Source organism: Callorhinchus milii, unplaced genomic scaffold (genome assembly GCF_018977255.1).
Source record: "Callorhinchus milii isolate IMCB2004 unplaced genomic scaffold, IMCB_Cmil_1.0 Scaffold17, whole genome shotgun sequence".
NCBI classification, from domain to species: Eukaryota; Metazoa; Chordata; class Chondrichthyes; order Chimaeriformes; family Callorhinchidae; genus Callorhinchus; species Callorhinchus milii.
In genome coordinates, this window is record NW_024704758.1 from 2,443,482 (window position 1) to 2,454,169 (window position 10,688).

Here is a 10,688-nt window from a genome sequence, read left to right on the forward strand (position 1 = left end):
GGGCTAGAACCCATAACCTTCTAACTTAGAGATGAGTGCGCTACTGACTGAGCCAGGCTGTCACCTAAATAACTGTCTATAGCCCCTGCCCGAGAATCAAACCCAGGTCCTCTCTTGCGAGGCGAGCGCACTGCTACGGACCTCCATAAGTTTCGGACATGAGTAAACGTGAACGCAACTCAGACTGCAGTAGAAAAAGAAGCACATTTTTCAGGCAAATCAGAAGCTAAACTTTATTTGTTTTTTGTTTCTTAACTTAAAATACAAGAGAGAGAGGGAGGGAAGGAGGGAGGGAGCGAGGGAGGGAGAGAAGGGGAGAGGGAGAAGGTACAAGTCAGGCCAAGTTCCAGGAGAAAGCTTGGAGCCTGGTCACGTCCAGAGGACAAGGTTGTCTCTCTCTCTTTGGGGCTCCAGGAGCCGGTCAGTCAGTCGGTCCAGTCGGTGTGGTCGTTCGTTTTAAAAGCGAAGAGACAACATGAAACCGAGATAAATATAGAGACGGGAATAAATATTTACCCGAGGTTAAGATAGAAGACACGTTAGCTGGTCAGTTTTCAGCGGGGCCGTTAAACATTTAATTCAACGTGATTGGGGTTTGGGGCGATAGAGGTGGGGGAGATGGGAGAAGGGGAGGGAATCGTTTTGTGTTTGTGTGGGGGAGGGACGGTGGTGGGGGTTTAATAAAAAAAAAACATCGTCCCAGGGACAGGGACTGCCTTGTTGTTGGGAATGAACGCTGCTCAGTGCCAGCGATTGGCATGTCTGTTAGTTACAGTAGCCCTCGAGGTTCACCAGGGAGCACGTGTTATGGCAGCATTGCTCGACGATTCCTCGCTTCATTTTACTCCCAGCCAACTGCTGCCGGTGGGGAAACCTGTCCTCCATCTCAGTATCCAGCGGGGGCTCTAGGTCTCGGAATGCTGGAATAGCAGAATTTCCCACAGAGTCAGTCACTTCCAGAGACACCCCTCCACCATACACACGCCCACAAATACACACTCACACACACACACTACACACCAAATACACAATCCCCTGCACCAAACACAACTTTTGGCAAAATTGTCTGCCTCGTTTGCCTGTAAAATGCACTTGACACTTGACAGTAAATCATGCGAAGTCACACTGAGACGTTTTGTTGACATGAGTAGATGCTGTATCATGTACAACCATTATTAGTAGGTTCTACTTCCCGCATCACTGCACACCATCAGGGAAAGGCACATGAACTCCACTCGAGACGTCTTACTGTGTAAATGGGAGTTGCCGCCCTTATCAATTGATATCGCGCTTGCCCTTCAGCGCTTGATAACTCACCCGAAAGCGGCCCCACGTCCCTTATCTGTTTGGGTGAGTAGAAGAAGCCCCTTTCTCCGCACACAAAGTACAGAGCGTCCACCAGGTGAGAGCCACAGAGGCGTTGGGTTGGTACTGTCTCGGACGGCTTCGGGCCGGAGAGAGCCATCAACAGAGCCACGAACCCAAAGCGATTCCAGAGCATCATCTCAGCGCTTCGCAGACAAAAAGCTTACCTGGGGGAACACGAAGAGGAGAGGTTTACTATCAGTTCTTCGAGACGTCTCAAAGCGTTTCACAGAACATACTGTGAAGTGGAGCTACTGTATCTATTTTTGTGGGCAATCAATTGCGCGCAGCAGTGTCCCACAAACAGTCGTGGATTGAGTGACCAAATTATCATTATTATTATTATTCAATTTATTCTTCTCAAAGGGATTGTTACACCTGGAAAAGCGATCCGCCAATTGACTAACAAGCGGTTCCTACGTACTGCTAGGTAAAACAGAGGCATGTGGAGTAAGAAAAATTGCCGAAGGTTTCGCTCTGCCTGGGAATTGAATCCAGGTCCTCTCGCTTGCGAGGCGAATGCTCTAACTGCTATGCTGCAGGTTTTGTTTCCAAGATTAGCAGATACTTACAGGAAACATTTCAAAAGACAACAACAACTTGGACCTCCAGTGGTGGGGTGGAGGGTGTGAGGGACGAGCAAGAGGCCGGTGCCAGTCGAGCAGAGGCGCCGGGTGGCGGATTGGGGAGTGAGGAGGTCGGAAAGGTCGGGAGGTGTCAGGGAGTGAAGGGATTTGAACACGAGAGTGAGGATCTTGAAGTCGATCGGTTTGGTGATGGGGAGGTAGTGGAGCCTGGGCCAGAACTGGTGAGATGTGGGTATGGAATTTGGTCCGGGTCGGTATGTGGGCGGCAGAGTTCTGAATGAGCTGGATCTTTTGAATAGTGGAGCTGGGGAGACCGGCGAGGAGTGCGGTGGAGTACTCCAGGCAGAAGGTGACAAACACATGCACCAGGGTTTTAGGCTGCATTCGGGGAGAGGTGCGGGCGGAGGCGGGCAATGTGGCGGAGGTGGAAGAAGGTGGTCCTGGTCGGGGATCGGATGTGGGGAAGGAAGGACAGCTGGGGGTCGAACCGTATGCCTAGTTTGCGCACTGGCTCGCTGAGTCTGAGGGAGAGCCCAGGGAGGCTGAGGAGTTTAGATCTGCAGGAGTGAAGACATTGATGGGAGCCAAGAAGTATGGCTTCCGACTTGTCCACATTCAGCTGCAGGAAGTTTGCACTCATCCAGGCCCTGATGTCTGCCAGACACGCTGATGGAACATCAGGGGACCTGGAGTTGGTACTGGAGGAGGCAAAGTAGATTTGTGTGTCAGCTGCATACATGTGGAAGTTTACACCGTGTCTGCGGATGACATCGCCCAGAGGAAGCATATAAATAAGAAAAAGAGGAGGACCTCTTAAATGTCGAGATAAAAGTCTTGTCAGACAGTCTTACCTGGTAGATGTTTCTTCAAACCAGTACAGGGTGCTAACCTTTGCCTGTCAAAGCTGTGAATGTGTGAGGCACCTTGCTAGCACCTTCAATTTATACACCGGGTGTTTTTTTTTGGAACAACTTAACAAATAAATATTCCATAATTGACATCTGCAGCATCTGCAGCCTTATTCCTTGCGAAGATTCTTGCTGTCTCTGCACATTAGGGTTCATAGCGACATTGTTTGCATCTCATTTAACAAATCGTGCCCCTTGCCGCTGTTTGCTCTGGCAATCTCACGCCTCATTTGTACCGTGTGCTCGGAGCCGTTCATCAAACACGCTGGTCGCACTCTCAAGTGGGAATCAGAGCCTTGTTGCACAAACTGACCCACAGCTCAGGCCAATCCTTTGTTGGTCCATTAGCAGAGATTAGAGGCCTATAGATGAGCACTAGTGGTTTCATTAATGGTCTGTTTCTCTTTAGTTCACTGGATTTAATCACAGAGCAAGAGGTGTGAGGGCTTTAACACATTCCTTTCCTGTTGCCCTGTTCAATAGTTGCTCCATCAGGTTGTTGGCCAGAGCTGTGCTGACGTGAGGACAGTTTAGCCTTAGCGTCACAGCGATGTCCGCTGTCACTAATTCCTGCTGATTTCTTTTTTCCAGGCCTGAACGAATGATTAATGGCGCACTCTCTTTTTCCCTTCTCTTCGTCTATTCTTACCTTCGTCTCATCCTTCGTTGTCTGTTTTCTACCCAGTTCACTGAGAGCGAAATTAACGCGTTGGTAAAACAGGTCACCTCGCACTTTTTTTTATTTCCCCTCTACCCCCCAATCCCTACTCTGAAAAAAATAATTAATTTTCATATTTCCCGCTCATTGAGACCCAAATTGCAATTTCCAAAGGGTGACTCATGGAATGTTACACAGCACGGAAACAGGGTACTTGGCCCATCGAGTCCCCGATGGTGGTTTGATTTTCTCTACATCCGCGCTCCTGATCATTTCCCCACAACTTTCTGGTCAATATTCCTTTTCCTAAAGCGTCTGACTAATTCCCTTCCAATAGAAAGAAAAACTTGTGGCCCCTACCTCAGCAACGGTTTGTGAACGAGAGCTCCGCATTTCACCCAACCCACCCCTCCAAGTTTTATTTCCCTTCTCCTCCTCTTTAATTCCTCGCAGCAGCTACACAGAGATCTCGATTCCTCACACGAATAGTGGGGAGGATGGTATGGGGGATTTGTCCCAAAGTAAAAAAAACAAACTCTTCCCCAGTGATAAGAACAATCATTGATTTATTTTTGGCCACTTGATTAGATCATGGGTCCTTCAATTCCTTTTCCATGTGCTTCTCCTTAATCTCCATCCTTAATCTCCAAGTATCTATCTATCTATCTATCTATCTATCTATCTATCTATCTATCTATCTATCTATCTATCTATCTATCTATCTATCTATCTATCTATCTATCTATCTATCTATCTATTAATAATAATATTTCCTGCATTTGATATAGCGACTTATCACGTTGTTGAGACATCTCAAAGTGCTTCACAGTATATACTGAAAAGTGACTGTATATTTTGTGGTTGAAATGCAGCAGTCAATTGTGCACCCAGTTTTCCACAAAGTCACTATTGAGTGACGAAATTATTATCATTTATTTATTTCATTTTTTCAAATGGATTATTACCCTCATAAAGCAATCTGTCAATCAACTAACAACCGTGTTTCTACTTACTGCTAGGTAAACAGAGGCGTGCGGAGTAAGGAAATGTCTTTCAAACATCCCAATTGATTCATATACAGCCTTGTTGGGGGAAATCCATCATTTGCATTGCGTGTAAGAAAGGCTTTCTGATCTCACTTGAATGTGGGTGGAACGTGCCTTTGGTCAAGTTTATTGGTTAAGTTTTCCTTCCATTCAACTTCCACCTGTGGCTCATTGGCTCCTCTCCCTCTGGTTAAGGTGTGCTTGAAATTGGATCATTGATTGCCAGGCTGCACAAACTGTGGTATGGTAGAAGTTTCGACACAGAAGGAGACCAATGGAAGGGTGCCTATGCCTGGCTAACTTTCCATTCGGATGTACGTGTGTGTGTGTATCTTCTGTGTGTTTGGTGGGCAAATGTGGCAGCCAAGTTGCACGCAACAATGTTCCTCAAAAACAGCCGTGGAACGAATAAGCAGTTTTATGTCCACAGCTGGGATTGTTCGCCAGGACCCTGGGATAAACTCTTCTCTTTACGACTAGCACCACGGGATCCATATGATCCAACTGAATGGGCAAGCAGGCGCCACTGCGGTTTAACATCCATTACAAAGCACGGCATCTCCCACAATCTCAGTCTAGAGTTCAAAGTCTCGAAGTGCGGCTTCAACCCACAACCTTCTGACTCACTGACTCAGAGGGGAGAGTGTGCTACTCACTGAGCCAGGCTCGTAGGAATGAGGTTAGATGTTGAATCCAACCCATGTGACTGGGTCATTGGGTTGTCCTCTGAGCTGGGTCAAGGCCTCCAGGTTTAATCCACTTTCCGTAGTGGGCGTGAGACCATAAGCAGAAAACGAGCCACAAATTGGAAGTAAATTGACAGTCTCGCTCCCAAGAAGCCAGAAAGGATGACTGGTGTGGTCAGCCCAAATCCTTCAGCATGGTTCAATGAAGGCTGCTTTTCTGAGGTTGGCATTGATGAGTAGTGTTGTGGCGCAATAACGGGACATTTACTCAGCATCGCTGGCCTACTTTATCTGTACCCCTCCCTGTATCTAATTCAAAGCTCGTTACATGGTTTCTCACTCTGACTCACTCACAGGACCTCAAGACTGTGGAACCCATTATCTCCCTCTCTTATTCTTTCCTCCTCCTACATGCTCCGAACTTTAAATAAAAACACCGAACAATTTGTGTGTCAGCCTGACTCAGTCGGTAGCACTCTCACCTTTGAGTCAGAGATTTGTGGGTTCAAGTTCAAGACCACGTTGAACTCACGTGGTCTAGACTGAGACTGAGGGAGAGTTGCATTGTCAGCGGTGCCATCCTTCGGATGAGATGTTAACCCAAGGTCCCGTCTACCTGTTCAGGTGCACATTAAAGATGCCCTGGCAGAACTTGAAAACAAGAGGGGAGTTTCTCTCTCGGGGTGTCCTGGCCGACAATCTCCCAAATGGAATTGTTCATTTGTTCAACACACCCTGAGAAGCACTTTGAGATGTCCTCCTGGGGTAAAAATGCTGCATTGAATGAAAGGATTTTAAAATAAAATTTTGTTCTTTCATATTTTTGTCAACCCCTCATCGAGGTGACCTGTGTAGACTCCAGCTTCCAAGTAAACCAGCCACAAATTGCCCCTTGATAAATATACATTGATTGTGTCCTGCTTGTTTTTCCTCGTCAATCCTCTAGATTAATGGGTCGTTCGCCTCATGGCTGTTTGGGTGACTGTTGTCAGAACACTTGGGTGTAATTACTGTAAAGTGCTTTGAACCAATGATGTATAAAACGCTGTAAAATCCAGCTACTTTCTCTCCTTCTTAGCATGACCAGCATAATGTAACTCAAGTGGACGTTAAAGATCCTGTGGCGTCATTCAAAAGAGAAGAGAGTTGACTACAAATCACAGTCACTACACTTGATAGTAATTCCCTGTGAAACACTAGCACCTCCCTGTCACCTACTCCTATTCCAACTCTCCTCGGCTCACCTGCTCCACTTGACTAGGTCGGGCCTGCTACCGCAACCCCCCACCAACCCTCAACTCCCCCGCCCACCCCTCGCCACCATCAGTGTCCGAGCTTTCAGGCTATGATGCCATCTGAACCCCTTCATTTAAATGACTCCCACACATCTCTCACTGGCCATATAATTTGTTACGTGTTCCTTTGTTTTGTTTGGTTCTTGTTTGTGAGTTGAGTCAGTCCAGGATTATTTTAAATTGTGCGTCATTGGTGAGGTTTCACACAAACTCCCAAGAAAGTGTTTTGGAATGAAGGAGGCACTTCAAATATATCATCCGTTACATTATATTATATTACATTCATTCTCTATTACAGTGCCAGATATGTCCATAGTTCTAATTCCATTAGTAAAGTGAGCTGGTTAGAGATCAATCCTCGGCTGAAAATATTGTCTATGATAAAAGCTATGAAATATGGACTTTAATATTAATAATAATCCTTGCATTTGATATAGTGCCTAATCACATCTTCGAGGCATCTCAAAGCACTTCACAGAATATACCGAATATTTTATGGGCGAAACACGGCAGCTAATTGTGCACAGTGGTGTCCCACAAACAGTTGTGGATTGAGTGACCAAATTTTTTTTTTTAAAAAAGGGATTATTAGCTCCGGAAAAGCTATCTGTCAATCGACAAACAAACTGATTCCTCCCACTAGGTGAACAGCGGCATGTGGAGTTAGCTTGCCCATTGTTTCACCCTCCCAGGAATTGAACCCAGCTCCTCTCGCTTGTGAGGCGAGTGCTCTAACCACTAAGCTTCAGGACTCCTTTAAATGTAGTTCTAACCCTAGCTATCAGCCTGGCTGTCGCCCTGGTTCAGTCTGTGGGTTCATGAGATGACTTTGAGCTCACGGTCTCGGCTGACTGTACAGTGCAGAGCTGGGGGTGCACTGGATTGTCAAAAGTGCCATCCGTCTGATGAGACGTCAAACCAATGTCCCATCTGTGCCTATTCAGGTGGATGTTAAAGATCCCAGGACTCTATTAGATAAAATTGGCCATTCAGTTTGTGTGCGTTATGTGGGACACTGCTGTTTGCAAATTGACTGCCACGTTCAGCCACAATACACAGTAAGTAAAAACTTTGTGAGGCACTTTGAACCATATCGACGTAATAAGGAGCTATGTCAATTGCAAGGGTTATTCAAGATTCCTAGATACAACAACAACTCGATAGGAAAATGAGGTAACACAAAGTGGTTGCTAAGGGCAGACACAGTCTTTTTCCTGGGGTTCGCCGAGAAAATTGAACTGTTCGCCACGGCATTTCATTTTGTAAATGAAACCTTGTTCGCTTGTTCACAAATAATTGTGCACATCTGTATTACGGCAGCAATGAGTCTATTGTTCATAATCACTATTAGCACAAGGGCACGACTTTTTTTTCCTGGAAGCCATTCATGCAGAGCTCCATTGACGTTGGATGACGATATCTCTCTATGCCCACTGTTTTTTTGACATTCAGACATAATCCAGCAGGCACAGCTGTACCTTCGTTTGTGGGCACACGAGGGCAGCAGCGAGAACGTCACTGAGCGATAGTTGTTTTTTTTGGTCAGCCGGGTGTCTGACACGCACGGAAACCCATCACCGTGTTCAAGACTCTCCAAACCAGACTGAGAATTCCATGCACCCCACCTACACATGGAAATCCCAGAGATAGATTGTTGGAATGGAATGCTCTCTCTCTCCCCTCTCTCTCTCTCTCTCTCCCTGGAGCGACGCATCCTACTTACCTAATTCCGGAAAGTATTAGGTGCAGGTTGGCAACAATCAAGGCTTGGGAACCCCCAAAAAAAGTGTGTGTTGGGGTAACTGCTGGAGTCTGACCAGCGAAAACAACATAGCTTGCCATTGATATCACTGTCTGGCAAGCTTTTCCATTGCTTGTCCAGCTGGAACCACCCTACCCGTTAGGGCTTTGGCTTGCAGGGTTAACAGGAGCTAAGTGGGACGACTCGCGGCCCCAGTGACTGGTCTGCCCTTTCCAGGTCCTGTCGCTGAGCCAGGCTGGTCTGGGCTGTGTTGTCATCAGCCGTGCCCTGGAATTAACATCAGCGTTACTTAGTCTTGGAGGCTATGAACACAACCCTTGATGTTGGCTCCCTCCAGTGGCACTCGGAGGCACAGTATAAAACATTACGGTGTTGTCCAAAAACACATTTGCTCTCTGGTACAGAACCATAAGGAGGGGCTTGCCAGTTTAAGGTGAGGCCACCGTCCGAATAAACCTCATCCGAGCGGAGGAATGTGACACGCTTTCCGTTAAACATCCCAAAACCGTAGCAAATGACGCGTTGCTTGCCTTAAATAATCATGCTCAAATCGTACAGGAAAAGTTCAATAATTTTATCAAACTTTTATCTGATTGATACAGCATTCACCTTGCAGGGGAGGTAAGCAGCATCTTCTGGGGCTGACGGGCCAACCGGCCTCGTTTGCTGGCAGGACATTGAGGGGCAGACCAGTCACTGGGAGCAGGAATTCTTCCCACTCGGCTCTTGTTCAACCTCCAAGCCAAAGCAGACGAGTGATCCGAGCTGGACAAGCAGTGGGTAGTTTTAGAATGGAATATTGTAGGATTCTAGACCGTTAAGCGCCAGTGGTTACCCCAACTCACACATTGGGATCATCAACAATTGGGTTTTATCAACCTGCACCCAATTTATTTTCAGTATTAGGCAAGAAGGGTGCATCCCTTCGGGAGAGAGTGTGCACTCCATAACAGACGAACGGAAATTTCCACGCATGTGTGGAGCACTCACTCAAGCACTCACTCAAGCAAGTGAACATTCTTCCTGTGTGTGCAGGGCATACAGTGTTGTGGGTGCCATATTCTGTGATGAATTATATTCACAGTCAAACCCAGTCCTGTCGTCAATTAAAAGCCACCTTCTCACCAGGAGGTGAGGGGAGGGCGAGGAGGGGGCAATCACTGGATAACAATCAGAAACTGGAATCATGGTTAACATTCCCCCTACCTTATCCCAGGTACTGTTAAGCAAATGATTTTCTCCCCATCCCTCGCCAGTGCTTCTTGCCTAAGATGAGCTAACTCGACACAGAGCAAGCATCAAACCCATCTCCCCGCTGGTCTGAACACAAGCTCCACATCAGCTCATCCTTTACCAACCAAGACATGAAGACAACAGTTTTGGTAATGTTACTGTGAATGATTAGAATTTGATTCGATAAAATCCGAGACCGTCTCAAAGCTCTTCTCAATGTAGTGACTGTGTATTTGTGGGTGAACGCAGCAGCCAATTTGTGCACAGCGACGTCCTTCAAATAGTCGTGACGTGAATGATCAATTTCATCTGGGGGTTTGTCGGCCAGGACACCGGAAAAAGAGAAACTCCCTTCTCTTTTTGAGTAGCGCCGTGGGTCTGTGCCCTTAACAGGTTTAATGTCTCCTCCAAAAGAAAGAGAGGTAGATGTATTAGGGAATGTGGAGAAAAGGCTCCAAGTCCTGGGTAAAATTACGCAGAAAGTTACGACACAGGACCAGGCCATTTGGCCCAACTAGTCCGTGCTGGTTTGTATACTCCACACTGTCCCCCACCCCACCCATCGCAAGTCCACAAACATAACACGTACAAAATGACTGCTTGTCTCCCCCCTCAGCAAATGCAATATTTATTACACAAAGACGCCCGGAACACCGTTACAGCCCAATTACAGAAGATTCTGTTAACGCACAAGAAAGTGGACATTGCTGAGTAAGACAGGAGGCTGGCAGGTGGAACAGGACTGAACACAGAGACTGACCGAGACGGCACTGCACAGGGGAAAGGCCTGCTCTGTGTTGAGAGATTCTATCTCACTCACAACACACACACACACTTTCACACATAATACTCAATTATACGCACACTCACACTCTCACATCTTTTCTCACACCCGCACTCGCTCTCACACACACTCGCTCTCACACCCGCACTCGCTCTCACACACATAACACTCAATTGCACACACACGCTCATCACACTGTCTCTCACAAACACACTCACTCTCTCACACACACAACACTCAATTACATACAGACTCACACCCAAACACACTCACACATTACACTCGATTACACACACACATTCTCACACACAATACACACGTACACACACTCACATACACCCACTCTCACACGGGTGCACACACA

General features: G+C 46.8%; 1 protein-coding gene across 1 annotated transcript; it reads right to left on the reverse strand.

Moving 5' to 3' along the window:
* Positions 1-692: 692 nt before the first annotated feature.
* Positions 693-2,837, reverse strand: ins (preproinsulin). Its single transcript, XM_007904793.2, has 3 exons — positions 2,804-2,837; positions 1,318-1,532; positions 693-920 (listed from the first exon to the last, which is right to left on the reverse strand). The coding sequence occupies exons 2-3, from the start codon at positions 1,502-1,504 to the stop codon at positions 766-768; spliced, it is 342 nt and encodes a 113-aa protein (XP_007902984.1). The 5' UTR covers positions 1,505-1,532; positions 2,804-2,837; the 3' UTR covers positions 693-765.
* Between the last annotated feature and the right edge of the window lie 7,851 nt (positions 2,838-10,688).

Bases quoted from the DNA above. Each gene is read 5' to 3' on its own strand.
- ins (XM_007904793.2), bottom strand. From the start codon at position 1,504: ATGATGCTCTGGAATCGCTTTGGGTTCGTGGCTCTGTTGATGGCTCTC. The intron at 921-1,317 runs GTGAGTTATCAA...CTGCTATTCCAG, and splicing joins GGACGTGGGGCCGCTTTCGG to CATTCCGAGACCTAGAGCCC.